The sequence below is a fragment of the Mycothermus thermophilus genome (assembly GCF_041956435.1).
Source record: "Mycothermus thermophilus strain CBS 625.91 unplaced genomic scaffold VTJ04scaffold_1, whole genome shotgun sequence".
Taxonomy (NCBI): Eukaryota; Fungi; Ascomycota; class Sordariomycetes; order Sordariales; family Chaetomiaceae; genus Mycothermus; species Mycothermus thermophilus.
In genome coordinates, this window is record NW_027191427.1 from 729750 (window position 1) to 746200 (window position 16451).

At 55.4% G+C, this 16451-nt stretch overlaps 6 protein-coding genes across 6 annotated transcripts; 2 read left to right on the forward strand and 4 right to left on the reverse strand.

Moving 5' to 3' along the window:
• Positions 1–2700: 2700 nt before the first annotated feature.
• Positions 2701–3914, forward strand: VTJ04DRAFT_258 (uncharacterized protein; the record flags this gene model as incomplete). Its single annotated transcript, XM_069360384.1, has 4 exons — positions 2701–2880; positions 3005–3406; positions 3465–3764; positions 3825–3914. The coding sequence occupies 4 exons, from the start codon at positions 2701–2703 to the stop codon at positions 3912–3914; spliced, it is 972 nt and encodes a 323-aa protein (XP_069222868.1).
• A 559-nt stretch (positions 3915–4473) lies between these two features.
• VTJ04DRAFT_259 (uncharacterized protein) lies at positions 4474–4787 on the reverse strand (the record flags this gene model as incomplete). Its single annotated transcript, XM_069360395.1, has 2 exons — positions 4474–4568; positions 4658–4787. The coding sequence occupies 2 exons, from the start codon at positions 4785–4787 to the stop codon at positions 4474–4476; spliced, it is 225 nt and encodes a 74-aa protein (XP_069222869.1).
• Positions 4788–6116: 1329 nt separating this feature from the next.
• Positions 6117–7098, reverse strand: VTJ04DRAFT_260 (uncharacterized protein; the record flags this gene model as incomplete). The annotated part of the gene is made up of 2 exons (XM_069360407.1): positions 6117–6665; positions 6994–7098. 2 exons carry the CDS (start codon positions 7096–7098, stop codon positions 6117–6119), a joined length of 654 nt encoding a protein of 217 aa, XP_069222870.1.
• An 867-nt stretch (positions 7099–7965) lies between these two features.
• On the reverse strand, positions 7966–8312 carry VTJ04DRAFT_261 (uncharacterized protein; the record flags this gene model as incomplete). The annotated part of the gene is made up of 2 exons (XM_069360418.1): positions 7966–8086; positions 8149–8312. 2 exons carry the CDS (start codon positions 8310–8312, stop codon positions 7966–7968), a joined length of 285 nt encoding a protein of 94 aa, XP_069222871.1.
• A 33-nt stretch (positions 8313–8345) lies between these two features.
• Positions 8346–9001, reverse strand: VTJ04DRAFT_262 (uncharacterized protein; the record flags this gene model as incomplete). The annotated part of the gene is made up of 3 exons (XM_069360429.1): positions 8346–8379; positions 8454–8469; positions 8731–9001. 3 exons carry the CDS (start codon positions 8999–9001, stop codon positions 8346–8348), a joined length of 321 nt encoding a protein of 106 aa, XP_069222872.1.
• A 1153-nt stretch (positions 9002–10154) lies between these two features.
• VTJ04DRAFT_263 (uncharacterized protein) lies at positions 10155–13705 on the forward strand (the record flags this gene model as incomplete). The annotated part of the gene is made up of 3 exons (XM_069360440.1): positions 10155–10157; positions 10349–10612; positions 10682–13705. The coding sequence occupies 3 exons, from the start codon at positions 10155–10157 to the stop codon at positions 13703–13705; spliced, it is 3291 nt and encodes a 1096-aa protein (XP_069222873.1).
• Between the last annotated feature and the right edge of the window lie 2746 nt (positions 13706–16451).

Consider the following 16451-nt stretch of genomic DNA (forward strand, 5'->3'; position numbering starts at 1 on the left):
GATGGAAGAGTGATGAGAGATGATGTTCAGGTTTCCGCGTATTACATCTGCTCCAACTTCGGCGGCAAGATAGGTTTGGAGGTTGGAAATACACCCACATAAATTAAATACATCCATAGCCCCTAGAGGCATAGTCCAGACCCGGGCGCCAAGCGGGTTTCGCCAGACCTAGAGACAGAGCTCTGAAGGGCTGATGTGCGTTTGCGGACGCCGCCGCTTTTGCAGACGGCGCCCGGCCCCGCGACGCCAACGCCAACGCCAGCCCTCGTGGGGCTCGATGACAAAGGGGCCAGAGCGGGGGAGGGGAACGGTGGTGGTGGTAGATGAACCAACCCAGGTCGATGGTGCCGTACTGTGCTGTGGAGGCAGAACTACGCAGACACGCAGACCGCAAATATTCCGGTTACTAACAAAACCTTTTCCTTCGACGCTCGTCAAGGATAGCAGAATTATATGAAACTGAGCCTCGCGATCGCGGGGTGGTGGCACGAGAAGTGCAGACGCAAAGGGGGGCGTTGCAGGGTTGGGCGTAGCAACAGCAGCGGCCTCGCAGGGCTCTGGATCCGCAGGAGCAAACGAAACGCACGCAGGGCAGAGAGGAAAACGAGACAGCGGGAAGAGAATCGAGAACGACGACCTCAAGAAAGGGAGGGGTTCTTCCCAGCAGCAGGGTCGCTTGCTCTCCACTCTGACAAGCCCAACGTCAGCTTGTCGGGCCAATCCCGTCGCAATAGAGGACCGTTTCGATGCCGAATCTCGCAGCTGTGTGAGGCCGGAGTCATTACGACACAAATCTCGGAAAAGTGACGGGAGTTGTTGGGAGCTTTGGGAGGTGGGATTTGTGTTAGCAATGAATGACAGAGCACGAGGGCAGAAGGGCAGCTTCCTCACCAAGCCCCGCCCTCCATCTTTCTGGACGGATTCTCCTCCGGGCAATTCCCACTCCCCGCGCCGTCACGCCGTCAGGTCATCGTTCGTAACGCTGGCAAATTCGGTACGGTAATTTACGTAATCGGCCGTGACTCGATTCAGTTTTCGTGGGCAAGCAAGGAAGGAGAGGCAAGGATGCAGACCCAAGGAAGAGCGAGAAACACCGGGTCCGCCTTCCTGGGACGCGATGTGAGAGGTGGAAGGCTGCTCACTGGCGCCTGCTTTCCGACACAGCCTTTGTCTCGTCGACTGCCGCTTTGATTTCGGCAGCGTAAGATACTGTATTGTCCGCCGCTTCCAGAGGGTCTACGGGTGCTGTCATTTCGTACTGTAACGTAAGGACGTATCTTACAGCCCCACGCTCCTGCCTCAGGCCCCTGGGCATCCCGTCCAAGCTCAGGGAGTCAGCCTTTGTGACATGCCGGGCGTGCCGTGCTTCCAGTCTCCGGTCCCCAGTCCCTGGCCAGAGAGTCCCAGCTTGTCTCCATCCCTCCCAGACCCGTTACCCAGACTTTTTCACACCTTATTACCTAGCGACGCAACTCACATTTTTTTCTGGCGCTGCTTCAACGATCTCCCATATCCAAGCGCGATTTCGTCCACCAAAAACGACCATATTCTCCCATTAAGGCGACGAAAAGAAACAGAGACGAGTTTCCTGTGCGGTCGACATTTCGGTTCGCCCCGGATATTTGAGACAAGAAAACAACAGTTGCGAATTCCAGGTTTCGTGGCCACGGAAGCCGTTGCTGCTGCTGCTACCGCCGCCGCCGCCGCCTGCTGTTCTGCACTGCACCGCTGCACACCCACTTCTCTCCCTCTCCATCCTTTCTTCCTCTCCCACCTTCCCTCACCCCCGTTTTCGACTCCCCCAACAAAACAAAGCACAAACCAACGCGACCATCGAGCACGTCGGGATCCATCCCCATCTCACAACAGCGACGACGACGACGACGGCCTTTTGCAGCCTACCAGCGACGCACGTCTTCGAGACGAACTGAACGACCATCTTGCCCATTGCTGACTCGCAGCGCCCGCCCGAGCCTGAACACGATTCATCGGTGTTTTCTCTCTCCCCTCATCCCCCGACGACGCATCTCGCTGCTGCCGAGTTGCCTGCTGCATCTACCAGCTTTTTGTTGACGAATACCCTCGACGATAAAAATCAATAACAAGAGAGCGAGGAAAACGACAAGAAAAATTACTTGATCGGCCCCCTCCTCCTCCTCCATTCCCACTCAACAACATTTTCTCTCCTTCTCGGAAGCAGAGCGTCGTTTGCTGCGTGCGGTCGAAAGCAGACGAAGAAGGGGTATATTCCCCTCCGCTCCCCCCACCCAACCCGCTCGTTGTTGCGATCACTTTGTGCCCTCTGATCTGAAGGTGAGTGTTTTCGTCCTGCTCATCCGCGCCCTGTCGTGCACCATTCGCTACGTCGTGTTCATCGCGTGCGCAGAGGCTGCCAGGGCCTCGCGCGACGAGAAAAAAAATTCATGCCGTCTCGCGTTTCGTGGACAAAATCACGTCAACGAGTCATCTCTCGTCTCGCGACATTTCGATTTTCAATTTTCTAGACCGATTCTAACTTTTGCCCCGATTTTTTCAGAGCCAAAGTGTATCATATTCGGCCCTGAACGCGTCGCACTGTTTTTTTGAGAGAGTCTCCCTTCTTCGGCGTTCTGCTTACGAATCGCCCCTCGCCGCCGACACCCGCCCCCCACGCGCCTTCGGCACAGTTTCGGTTGAGGGAGGAATTGAAAGGTTGAAGCCATGGCGGACCAACACGACGTCGATCTCGACTCCATAATCGACCGCCTCCTCGAGGTGCGGGGCAGCCGTCCCGGCAAGCAGGTCCAGCTTCTCGAGGCTGAGATCCGCTACCTTTGCACAAAGGCCCGCGAGATCTTCATCTCCCAACCCATTCTGCTTGAGCTCGAAGCTCCCATCAAGGTATGGTGATATTTTGACCGAGACGTATTTATCGTCATTTTTGCACGAGCCACCCACCTCCCCCAAGATGTCACGGCCGACTGTCCTCGTTGTGTGAGTACTAGCTAACATTGATCTTTGTTAGATCTGCGGTGATATCCACGGGCAATACTATGACTTGCTCCGCCTGTTCGAGTATGGCGGGTTCCCTCCCGAGGCGAACTACCTCTTCCTTGGCGACTACGTTGATCGCGGAAAGCAGTCGCTCGAGACCATCTGCCTCCTCCTGGCCTACAAGATCAAGTATCCTGAGAACTTCTTCATCTTGCGCGGCAACCACGAGTGCGCCTCGATTAACCGCATCTACGGTTTTTACGACGAGTGCAAGCGTCGTTACAACATCAAGCTGTGGAAGACCTTCACCGACTGTTTCAACTGCCTGCCCATCGCCGCTATCATCGACGAGAAGATCTTCACCATGCACGGCGGTCTGAGCCCGGATCTGAACTCCATGGAGCAGATTCGCCGTGTCATGAGGCCCACTGACGTACGTCATGACCAAGTGTGAAGCCAGCTCCCTCTGCTTGCTAACCCGTATCCTCTAGATTCCTGACTGCGGCTTGCTTTGCGATCTGCTTTGGTCGGACCCCGACAAGGACATCACAGGCTGGTCAGAGAATGATCGCGGCGTCTCCTTCACCTTCGGGCCCGATGTCGTCACCCGCTTCCTCCAAAAACACGACATGGACCTCATCTGCCGCGCCCACCAGGTTGTCGAAGATGGCTACGAGTTTTTCTCGAAGCGTCAGCTCGTCACGCTGTTTAGCGCTCCCAACTATTGCGGCGAGTTCGACAACGCCGGTGCCATGATGAGTGTGGACGAGAGCTTGCTTTGCTCGTTCCAGGTCCGTTGCTTTTCCCCGTCCCATCGGTTTCATAGGCCTGTTGCTGACTCTCCCTTGCAGATTCTCAAGCCCGCCGAGAAGAAACAAAAGTATGTCCAGAGCCTCGGAGGCAGCAGCCGCCCGACCACTCCCCGGAAACAATCCAAGTAAAGTCACACAAAGGGATTTATGCGAACTCTTGTCTTCTTCATCTAGGTTCGGGCGCGGTCGATAAGCAGCACGTTGTCACTTCCCTGTGATGACGCCATTCCCCCTCACGTCATGACTACGACGCCAACGCTAGGAGCCGGCTCTCGACAATATCATGTTACTAGCCAAGGCCTATCCAACCCAGCGTACGTCTCGTGTTTTTCCCTCCGCGATGCGCAACAAAGAGGGCGGGCCATAACGACAACTACGTCATCATCATGTGTTGTTTTTTTCTTTTCTTTCTCTTTTGTTCTTTCCACTTTTGTTTGTGTTTTGTTCAACCAACCCAAGCTTTCCCCCCGTATTCCTGTGTCGAGTCGAGCTCTCACTCCGTCGCCATTACCGTCGTCGGCATCACCAGTCGTCGCCACCCTTCGGAGCTGGGCTGAAGGCATGAGCCATGTCTTCGTCAGCTTAATGCCTATATCTCGTATCTCGTCGCGCTGAATGGCGGGGGGAGAACAGGGAGGCGAGCAGGCTGTGTTGTGTTGAGTGGGGGCAGGGGTTATGGAAAGGAGGGTCATGAGTGTGTAGGGGTGTCATTTTTGCTGTTTTCTGTGTTCTTCTTGTCATGGGAAGTATGGGGGAAAGCAGCGGGAAGGGGAGTTGCCGCATCTTTGCAAGGCGGAGAAGGGGGGGGGTACATGGGAATGGTGAATGGTTCGGGAAACTTTTTTTCTTTAAGGGGAATACGAAAGTTTAACGATGGTCGTCGATCAACACAACAAAGTCACTCTGAGCCAACAACTGGGAGAGAACATGGCACAAACTTTCCTCGAGCTTGGGGTCTCGTCGTTTCTTTTCTTCCTCCGTTTGGTTTTTATTCCGTATCATTCCCTCCTAACAGCCTTGGTTGGGGTATGATGGGAATAGTAGGCTCTGTTCGGAATAGCTGAGGTACGTAGCTGGCTGGCTAGAAGGCTGGTTAGCAGGTGTGGTGGAAGGTTGTCAGGTAAATGTATAAGTAGATATTATTGTTGGCGGTGAGATTTTGCTTGTTTTTTCTGTTTTATTCTGTTTTTCTTCTTCTCTTTTGCTTTTGGGAATTCAGAGGTGATGATGAGGGAGTTGAAGGAAGAAGACAGCCTGCTGGTCCGGTGTCTGTGTCTTGTGGTTGATGATGGCCGTCAGCTGTGAGTTGCGGCTGCTGCTGCTGCTGCTGCTGCTGCTGCTGCTGCTGACGACTGATGATTGATGGGTTGGTTGGCATTATTTTGCTTTGGCTTTGACCTGTCATCAACGCTATTGTTGACGTTGTGTTATGCATACGTAGCCTGTCTTCCTTAGGTATGTACCTGAGTTAGTTGCTTCTTCGTCTTTGCCCTTTTCTGATTTTCGGAGGGGTTGTGATGCTCGGGGAAGGAGAGGGGAAAAGTATGCTTTGGACAAAGAAGAGTATCTAGACGTTAGCGACGTGATGGTGGATGAGACGGATGCTTTGGACTAGACTGAAGACTGCACAACATGACTTCTAGATCAAGGAATACGTTATATATGTATCTGTCCTCCTTGAACGGGGTGAATCCAGACGAGAAGGGCGATAAGTATGTTGTCGGAAGTGCTCGGTTGGATCCGTAACAGGATATCTGAATGGATGGGTATGTGTGGTTAGATATGTTCCTGATTGATGTTCTGCACACTCCCAGGGCCATGGTTTCTTTGACCAGCAAGAAGGTAGGTGGTGTGGTTAGGATGTTGCTGGGTTTCTTGATGAAAGATACCCATCCACCGATGTCAGAGCGCCTATACATTTGCATGGACGCCTTCCAAATCCCTGGAGACGACTTGCTCCCTAGCCCTTGGGTTCATATCAACTAACAACCCAACCTGGCTCTGGCCTGGACAATGGGAAAGATGAGCGGACAAGGCAAGGCAGTCCAGCTCATTTACACTAGGGTTTTGACAACACACATGTGCCAGAGCGCACAAGCTTGTGGGTAAGCTAGCTTTCTTTCACGAACGATCCAGGGCCTAGGGTTGGATTCTGTCTTTTGTGTCTGGATCTAGATTTGTGGTCTCGAGGCCCTCGATATCTCCCAATATCTAAGCCAGGCAAGTAGCTCGGCTCTCCTCAATGCTCTTCCTCCCCGCTTGGTACCGCATAGACTCAACACCAGGCCAACCAACCAGCCACACAAACAGCCAGCGAGATGGACCAAGGGATCACTGACAGTCCTCGCAGCCCTCCCCTTTCTCAGTTTTGACGCACGTCGTCGTCGAACCACCACCAGCAGAACCAACACCACCACTGATGCCGCCGCCGCTCTCGTTCTTCACAGCCGTCCCGCTGCTATCCCCTCCTCCCGTCTTCACAGCAGCGGCAGCAGCATCCGCTTGCTGACGCTTCTTATGATACTCGCGATCCACGTGGCCCAGATCCCTCCCCGGCTGGATCACGTCGCGCACACGGCGCTTGAGCTCCTTGGTCTCGGGGAAGCCGGCGTCGCGTTTGCGGTCCCAGAGGCGGATGGTTTTCGTCTCTATATCCGCGGTAGCAGTCGTCGTCGTCGTCGTCGTCGTCGTCGTCGTCGTTGGTGCTGGGGTTGGCTTGTCATTGTTGCTCACACCAGCAGGATCTGTTGATGATGATGCCTGCTGGGCTGGAGGGGCCGCAGCAACGGTGATGTCGACGGTGAAGACGCCGCCCGTGGCGGGCTGGAGCGCGACTTCGCCTATGTCGAGGGAGAAGGTGGAGAGGAGTTCTTGGGCGTACTGGAAGCGGGGGTTGTGGTTAGTTGGGGGGGTTAGACAGTATAAATTTTTGATGAGAGGGAGGTGAAAGAGAGAATATGTTTGTGTGTCGCTCAGGCTGGCGTGTATATGACTGATGATATGCCATCGAATCCTCCATAGGAGATGATGATCTGGACAGTGGCCTGGAGTATGAGAATGTACGGATTTTGACAGCAACCCAGTACCGCATGGCCAATTGCCCCAGCCCGTCCAGTTATATTGTGATACGCAAGGTTGTGAAACATATTTCTGATCAAGACACAGCAGGACGCAAACGACATGAGCATCATCGATCTTCCTTACTTACATAGGCAGCCCTCAGCATCCACTTGCATTGCGTGCAGAACTGGATCGTGATCCGCGGAAGACGTGGAGGCGATGTAAATTGCTGCTCTTGTTGTTGATCAGCCATGGTTAGGTGGCTTGATTATCGTCTGGTCGAGTTGATGTATTGGTGTTTTGTATCGCCGAATTCGAACCTTGCCGAGTTGTACTGTAGTTGTGCGAGTGAGGAGACTACGGTACGACACATTTGAGTGCCATAAATCTGGGTGAGCCATTTCCGTGGAGACTGCATCGCCACGGCATGCGCACTTCTTGAACTGCGTACCACAACATTGGCAATCAACAGAGCAACACAGTCACAGAAGCACACGAGACGCTATCGTCGCAAATCCTGTCTTCATTCCCCCAATCCTCATGACATCCACCCAGCTGCTAAACATAAGACCATTATGTACATGGAAATAAACTCGATGGTAAGTCAGGAGGCAATCCGTGCCAGGTTAGCGCGGCGATACAAAATCAACCAAACAAGAAACACAACTAAAAGAAGAAAAAAAGATATTACATGATGAAAGATGCCGCTCAGCCAGCCCACGATCCCGCCCAGAAGAAAAGGGGTATGAAAGAAGCGTTATCGTAGCCAGGCCGTACCGTCGTCCCGTCCATTTTCCAACCTCGTATTTTTCTTGCCCATGGCGAGCCAGCCCCCTTCGCGTTGCTATTGCGGTTCGCATGGCCCGTTGCAGCGTAGTCTTGTCTTTGGGATAGCTGTTGTCGTTCTTCATCCCCCAGAAACCTGACCGTGAACGTTGCTCGCCTACGGTACGGTGTAACATGATTAAAACTCTGAACTTGCCGAGCATCGGGCGACTACCAGCAATCGTATCTCCGACTTTTGAGAATGCCAAAGCCTGGCCGCAGTGTCGCCATCGACCTCGGTGTCGTGCGCACCATCCGGTCGACACCGGAAATCGCCCGAAACAGTGAGAGGTGTTTACATGACGACGCAGCACCCGCCGCTCTGCTGTGGCGCATACGGATCCTCGCCCTTGGGCACGGGACCCCAAACGCTGGGGACCATGTAATCGCGGGTGTTGTTGCAGTAGGCAATGATGCTGTTAAATTGTCCGTCAGCGACTGTCAGGCAAACCACAGAAACCTCCTCTTGGCTTCTTACCTCTTGGCAGCCTGGCTGACGGGGATGCGCTCCCGGTCGAGGTCCTCACGTAGCCGCGAGTTGAGCTCCGTCAGGCGGCGGAGCTTCAGGTCTGCCATGCTCTGCTTGTTCCTCTTGTTGATGGCGGACGGGTCGCCGACATCACGGGAGGTGTAGGGAGGCATTTTGGATGGGAGGTCGGGGGGTGGCGAAAGGGGTTAGAAGAGTGATGGGAGGAAGAGTAGAAATGGGCTAGAGAAGCGGTTGTCGCCCGAGCGAAATGTCGCTGTCGGGGATCGCGATCGATGGGAAAAAAGTTGTCCGACTCGCGGAGTGGTGGTTCTGAATCGCGGCAGCGCGTTAGTCCATCAAGTCCATCTCGGCGGCGCGTCTTTGCACCGGTGGCAATTGATGCTGTTGAAGAGGACGCGTGTCCATCATTGTCGGTGCAATCGGTGTTTGGCAATTGACTCGACGAGGACGCCGGAGTCGTTGTTCGCGGGAAGCAATCTGCACTGTTCGACCGTTTTCCCAGGCAACACCGTCACCCCAATCGCACGCATCAACACCGACGCGCAATTGCACAAGGTAAAGAGTACTTACCCAAAGAGCAGCAGATAAGGAAGAAAATAAAATCTGAGCCCGGAGGCGGCGTGTATCGATGGAATGCCGACGGCAGTGCGATGCGATGGAGGGAGAAAGGGAAAGGAATGACGATTGAGAGGTTGAGGCTCTCGAATTGGGGATGATTGGCAGAGAGGCGTTTGGAATCGAAGGGGGCAAGGTTCAAAGCAGCAGCAGGAGCAGAAGCAGCAGCAGCTTTCAGGAGGGAGAGTGGAGCCGGAGTTGGTCTGTGCTCCTCGCCTTTTTCCATGGGAAAGGAGAAGACGAACGCTTGGGCCCGGCAGAAAGAAAATGAGATTGTCCAGGGTCGGTTAGATTGGGTCCCCGCTCCCGAGCCCCAGTCAGACCACCTTCCCAGCGCAGCCGAAGGGTTGCGCTAGCCGGGCCAGAGGGTGGGGCCCGGTCTTTTGCTCGCCTTGGCGATGGCCCGGGGATGTTTCCCGCTGCTCTGGACCGCTCGCTCCCGTGTTTCCAATGTTTCCATGGATGTTTTTTGCATCCCATTCACTTCACAGATCTCAACGGCATCGAGATTCCGGATTCCAGGCTCCAGATCGGATCCATCTGATCGGGATATTATTGCATCTCCTTGTGTCCATACTAACTATACTAACTATATAAACGCATCGCGCTCTGGATTCAAAACCCGAACTTCTGTCCCTAGTTATGTTGTCTGCATGTCCACGGGTCCCTGGATGGCGGGCTAATGCATTCGTCGAGGGACCAAGCGAATGGCTTGTCTCGCTTTGATTGTGAGCTGTGCAGAAACCACTATCACAAAACGTCATCCCAACATTCAAATCTCGTGGAAGTGGAAGATATGCCTTGACAGGTCCTGGAAAAGATGAAAAGACGCAATGTTGACATCTGATGCATTTGGCAGCTCCGTCTTGATATTGTTCTCATTGTCGCTCAAAGCAAAAGGAAGCCCATGTTTGCTTTCGGACAGCCTCGACCGTGCCTTGACATCCACCCACTTGACATGGCCTCGACTCGGCCAAAAGCGCACATCGAGGCCCAACCGCTTGTTCTAACAAAAACAGCGAAATCTTGGGCAATAGAACAGACTCATTCTTAGCTCACTTTTTGATAGTGATTCTTTGCGATTTGGAAGGCCGACCTCCTCATCGGTGTCATTCTGACGCTAGCCTTCTTTCACGTTGACCTTCTGTAACCCGAACCCTGGGACTCCCATCCCAGAAACACCAAAATCACGTGACCGGCATTTTCCGCCCACACAATTTGCTGAATCTGGGCTTGTGACGGCTCCAAGGGTTCGCCAAACACAAAATTCTGGAGTCAGCGCAGGCCCAAGAACCCCTCACGCTGCCTCGCGCTGCTGCTCAATCCCACCACCCTTCATTCTCCTCGAGACCTGCCGCGCGCAGAGGAGATTGCCCATCATGGTGAGCTTGATTCCATTCCATTTCTTTTTTCTTTTCTCGATGCTGCTTGGTCGTGTGGTCGTTGGATTTGACAGTGCTGCGCCCAACTGGCGTTGCCCCGCCGTCATCCGCCACCATGTCGACGCCCTCAGCTTTTCATTTTTTTCTGCCATGGCCGACAGAGAACCCCCGGTACTGACTGACCCTCGCAGCCGCCTCCTCCTCATCAGAAGCCCGAAAATGTCCTGAAGCGGGCACACGAACTCATCGGGGTCAACCAGGCCCCGGCCGCCCTGACCCTGCTGCACGAACATGTCACGTCAAAGCGGTCCCGCAATGTCCCCATCACCTCGCTCGAGCCGGTTATGATCCTGCTCGTCGAACTCGCCGTCGAGCAGAAGAAGGGCAAGCTCGCCAAGGACGCTCTCTACCAGTACAAGAACATCGCCCAGAACACCAATGTGGCCACCATCGAGGTTCGTCCATGCCGCCCCAACTCAAGATACGGTATGGTCGTCAATTTGCTAACGGCTCGATTTTTGCAGCTCGTCCTCAAGAAATTCATTGACCTCGCCACCGAGAAGGTCACGGCCGCCCAGCAGAAGGCAGATGAAATTCAGTCCAGCATCGAGGCCACCGCCAATTCGTCCAGCGTCGACGATCTCGAGGCCAGCGAGACCCCCGAGTCCATTCTCCTGGCCACCGTCTCGGGCGAACAGTCCAAGGACCGCACCGATCGCGCCATCGTCACTCCCTGGCTCAAGTTCCTCTGGGAAGCCTACCGCACCGTCCTTGACATCCTCCGCAACAATGCCCGCCTCGAGCAACTCTACCAGACCACCGCCTTGCAGGCGTTCGAGTTCTGCAAAAAGTTCACCCGCAAGACCGAGTTCCGTCGTCTGTGCGAGCTGCTGCGCAACCATGTCCAGACCGCCGCCAAGTATTCGGCTCAGATGCATGCTATCAACTTGAGTGATCCGGATACTCTGCAGCGCCATCTCGAGATTCGCTTCCAGCAGCTCAACGTGGCCGTCGAGCTGGAGCTCTGGCAGGAGGCCTTCCGCAGCGTCGAGGATATCCATACCCTTCTCAGCCTGAGCAAGCGCCCCGCCAAGAACGTCATGATGGCCAACTACTATGAGAAGCTCACCCGCATCTTCTTGGTTGGCGAAAACTACCTGTTCCATGCCGCCGCCTGGGCTCGCTATTACAACTTGCTGCGCCAGTCGGCTGCTCTGCTCGCCTCTGGTAGCGGGAAGAAGGCGGATCACCCGTCCGCCACCGAGGCTGACCTCCAGCGGGCTGCCACTTTCGTTGTTCTCTCGGCTCTGTCGATCCCCGTCATCAGCACATCGCGTTCCCGCGGTGCCATGGTTGATTTCGATGAGGCCCGCAAGAACAAGAACACGCGCCTTACCCATCTTCTCGGCATGTCCCAGGCTCCGACCCGCGCCAGCCTCTTCCGCGATGTTCTCACCAAGCCGCTTCTGCGCCGTGCCAAGCCTCAAATCCGCGAGCTCTACAACATCTTGGAGGTCGACTTCCATCCCTTGTCTATCTGCAAGAAGATCTCGCCTATCCTCACTGAGATCGGCGCCGACGAGGAGATGTCCAAGTACATCGCCCCCCTGCAGCAGGTCATCCTCACCCGTCTGTTCCAGCAACTCTCACAGGTGTACGAGACGGTGAGCCTTGACTTCGTGCAGGGGCTGGCTCAATTCCCCGAACCATTCCAGGTCAGCCCCGCCGTCATCGAGAAGTTCATCATGAACGGCAACAAAAAGGGCGACCTCGCCATCCGTATGGACCACGCTACGGGCGTCCTCAGCTTTGACGTCGATGTTCTGTCGTCGGCCCGCGCCGCCCACGCCGGGTCAGCGGCTGGCTCGGCCGAGAGCGAGACGGGTACCGTGCAGCGTCTCCAGAGCACCCCCTCCCAGATTGTCCGCTCTCAGCTCACTCGCCTGGCTGAGGTCCTGTACACGACCTGCCGCTACATCGATCCTTCTTTCAACGAGGCCCGCATTCAGGCCCGCGATGCCGCCCTCGCCCGTGCCAAGGCCGGCGCCGAGGAAGAGCACGCCGCGATCCTTGCCCGCAAGGAGATCATTCAGAAGCGTAAGGATCGCGCCTCGGAGCTCCAGGCCCAGAAGGACAAGGAGAACGCCCGTAAGAAGCTGCTCATGGAGCAGGCCCTGCAACAGGCCGAGGCGGCTCGCTTGGCCGAGGAGCAGCGCATCCGCGAGCAGAAGCGTCTGGCCCAAGAACGCGAGCAAATCAAGAAGAAGGAAGTCGAGAATATGCTCAAGGATATGAAGCTTGAAGACATTGAGCTCGGTGACCTTGAGAACCTCGACAGCAACAAGATCCGCATGCTCAAGCTGCAGCAGCTTGAGCGCGAGAAGAATACTATCGCCGAGAAGCTTCGCATCACCCACAAGCGCATCGACCACTTGGAGCGTGCCTACAGGAAGGAGGAGGCCAAGAAGCTCCCCGAGGACTATGCTGCGCAGTGCGAGCGTGACAAGGCGGCTTACGAGCTCATCAAGGCTCAGACCCTCAAGGAGGCTGAGGCCAAGCACAAGGCAGATCTGGAGCTCAAGCACCGTCTTAGCCGTCTTATGCCCTTCTACGAGGCCTTCCGCGCCGACCTGCACGAGCGCCGTCGCGATCAGTTTGAGAAGCGCCGCCGCGATGCCGAGCGCGAGCTTGAGAAGGCCATCAACCAGCGTCGCAAGGAGTACCGCGAGCGCAAACTTCGCGAGAAGCGCGAGCGCGAGGAGAAGGAGCGCCAGCTCCGCGAGGCCGAGGAGCGCGCGGCCCGCGAGAAGGAGGAGGAGAGGAAGCGCCTGGAGGCCAAGAGGGAGGAACTTGCCCGCCTCCGCGAGGAGAGGGAGAAGGAGCGCGAACGCGCCAGGGAAGCCCAGGCCCTCCAGCAACGGCGCGAGGAGGAGGCCATGGCCAGGCGCCGGGCCGAGAAGGAGAAGGCTGCCGCTGCCGCTGCTGCCTCTGCCTCCGTGCCAATCCGCGGTCCTCCTCCCGAGCCTGTCGCTGCCGCCGCACCCGCACGTCCCATCATTCCTGGCATCAAGCCCGGCAGCTGGAGAGAGCGCGAGGCGGCCAAGGCTGCTGCCGCCGCCCAGGCTGCCGCTGCTGGCGGTGCATCCGACTCGGCCGCGGCGCCTCCGGCCCGCCCCGGCCCGCCGCCCATCGAGCGTGGTGGCTCGGGTGCCGGCGACCGGGCGCCGCCGGTCAGTGGCCCGCCGCGTATTGGTGGCCTCAAGCCGGGTGGCTGGCGCGAGAGGGAGGCTCAGAAGGCGGCCGCGGCCGGTGGTGCTACTCCGCCACCGGAGCGCTCCGCGCTGCCGCCCCGCACCGGCTCCGGTCGGGGTGTGCCCATGGACCGCGCCGGCTCGGGCCGTGGTGTTCCCATGGATCGGGTTGGCTCTGGTCGTGGTGATAGGGATGTTAAGGATGCTCCTGCAGAGCCGCCGCTTAGGGCGAGTGGCGCGCCGGGCAAGTATGTGCCCAAGTTCCGGCGTGAGGCCGCTGGTGGCGGTGGAGCTTAGATGACGACCTCTGGCGGAGGGTGAACGTAAGTTTTCGAAGGAGTCCAGTGTGATGTTAGGGTAGGGTTGGGGATGGGTCGGGGGGGTAACCATCTAAGGGGGGTAGGGGGTGGGTAGTGAAAGAATGAAACTTTTCCTTGTTTTCGGGTTCTCAATTGAATTTGCCGGCCGGTGGTGTGGTGCTAATGTTTTGACTTGCTCTCATATCTACATCATCATTTACATTCACAGCCTTGAACTGTTGGGGGCCATTGGCCCATTGCGCCCTATTTGTTTTGATGCGGAGGACTGAACCTCTTGCTCCGTGGTTGTGACCCAGTTGAACGCCATCAAGGCCAGCAAGTCTGTCTTCTGGTCCTCATGACGGTCAGGTTTGAGAGGCGCAACCCATCCCATACCATTATGACAGCGTTAAGTGCTGCAAACACGGTGGCATACCAGACAGAACATTTCTGTTGTGTACAAAAGTCACCTGGGTCCACGGCAACGCTCTATATTAGTGCGATTCTTGAAAGTGTGTGGATATCTGCAATCAACTTTGGCGTTTCTATATCGTATCGACGTCGAGATATACCTAAGAGCACTGGTGTGATGCTCGTGGAGCTGATGCCTTACCTATATGGCCTTGGGCTTTTCTGGACGCAAAACCCATTTTAGGTTTAGGTACCAGTTCACCGGGAAGAATGAGGGCATGTCAGGCGATCGTGGTGGATTCGGGGAGATGAGGGAATACCTATGTAAATACCTAGGCGTTCGTTTTGTTTCCTTACTCCGTTGGAGTTTTTACCCCATCGAGTAAGACCGGCTCAAGAAAAAGTGAAAGAAGCAGAATGGCAGTGTCCACCGTGATGAATGTGATGAAAGCTGCCGAGTCGAGTAACGGTGGACACAATGGAGGGAGGCAAGTAAACAAGCATTGGTCTGTCGTGAGACACTGCGGGCTCACTTCCGGACATCCGTTCCGTAGGTTTTTTTTTTTTTCCTTCTCCGGACCCCGAGGGTTGAAACGTTCCGACTCCAAGGCTTGCTGGGGTTTCTGCCCCAAATCTGGATCCCGGATCAAAGACTGACCTTGCACCGATGTGTAGTCTGTCAGTCAGGTAGGCAGTACATACTGCTTGATACGTTGTTATCCAATGGACAGCGCGCCAGCAAGTCGGACAAGCCTGGAGCAATAGAGAAGTATGCAGCTCGACAGTCGTGTCATGTTGCTGTCAAGCAGTCGAGCCGATCGGTGGTCAGTCAGTCATATGACCCTCGGCCGTCGAGACTTCACGGCCGGCGAAGGGTTGCGTTAACGACAAGCTAGGTAGCTAGCCTGGACGTTTGTTGACCTGGTGGTGGTCTTCTGATCTCAGCCCCGGCCCTCTACTTTAGTGTCGGCATGAGACTAGTACCCGACACAGAGCACGTTGTTGTGAAGTCATTCTGGCACGAGGCTGCCATGTGTTTTGTTTACACTGGGTACGGGTGTGTCAAAACTTTTCGTGCTGTGTGTTTATCGTCAGGGTGTCATGGGAGTTGATAGTAGGTGATGAAGGAGGCCCGAGTTACCCGATGGACAACACAATGTGAGCTGAGCCACTGGGGCTGGTGCCCGGCGCCGGAAGATGGAGGAGGAGTTCGCTTGTTGTTGGTCAACACGACATGGAGCGGGAAATACTCCGGACTTTTTTCGTTTCTCACTCTCTCTCGCGCGCGTGTTCATGTGAACAAAAATAGAAGACGAAAGCGCGAGATTGATATCTGCTTGCTCCCTCGACACCACACCACGCCACACCAATAGGAAAAATAACTTTTGTTGTCGTGAGCTTGCTGGAGAGCTCAGACTTTGTATGTTTATGTGTATGGATTCTGCAAGAACCGATTATCGGCTGTCGACTGTGGACTGTGGGTTCTTCGAAGTTCACGGAGAAGCCGGGACTGTCTCCATTTCGCGGGAGTTCCTGTTGTCGGGCTCCCACGACCAACGTGGGTGTTGGAAAAGTGGTGGAGCCTTGGTGGATGAGTTGAATCGATGAAGAAACTCACACAGACGGGAATGCCTGGTCTCGGGTGGCGAGATGGATTCCGCAGCAAGATGGTCGTCGGACTTGTTGATTGACCAACAACGAGGTTGTCGCGGCGGTGTGACAGCAACTTGCTTCAGCTACGGAGTATGGCCTACGGACTAACTAGTGGAGGGTACATCACATTCCAGCCCCGTGGTGTTTGGGTGTGTAGTAGTCTGGTACGTAGTACTCCGTAGACCCGTCAGTCTGATCGACGAAAAGACGGCATTGACAACGCTGTCGATCACTGCTACACTGCACCGTAACAACCCGCCAGGGAGATCGTAGATCCTTTGCTCGTGGAGAAACAAAAACCCAAACATGTCATGACTCCACTGCCGGTGAGCTAATTCATCAGGTAACGTTATCACCACCACATCTCTCCACAGGAGCAACAGGGTTTAGATGAGCGAATTTTACATTGTCAGTTGGGTGACGGTGAGTTTCATTTTCTCGCTTGTGGGCTATTCGAGTTACGTAGTTTGGCCGACCGGTTCGTCCTCACCGAAGCTTGTTGTCTCTGCTCACTGGAGCAAAAACCCGACACCAGGAAGCCTTGTTTCGCCATCATGTTCGGTGGACGATCGAGAAAGTTCCACCCCAGATTGTTTTCCTTGTGGAAACATGGACCAAGCGCTCGGAACCCGGACCTCCTCGGGCAGAAGTAGAGAGCGCACGGTTCCAAGACATGCAGT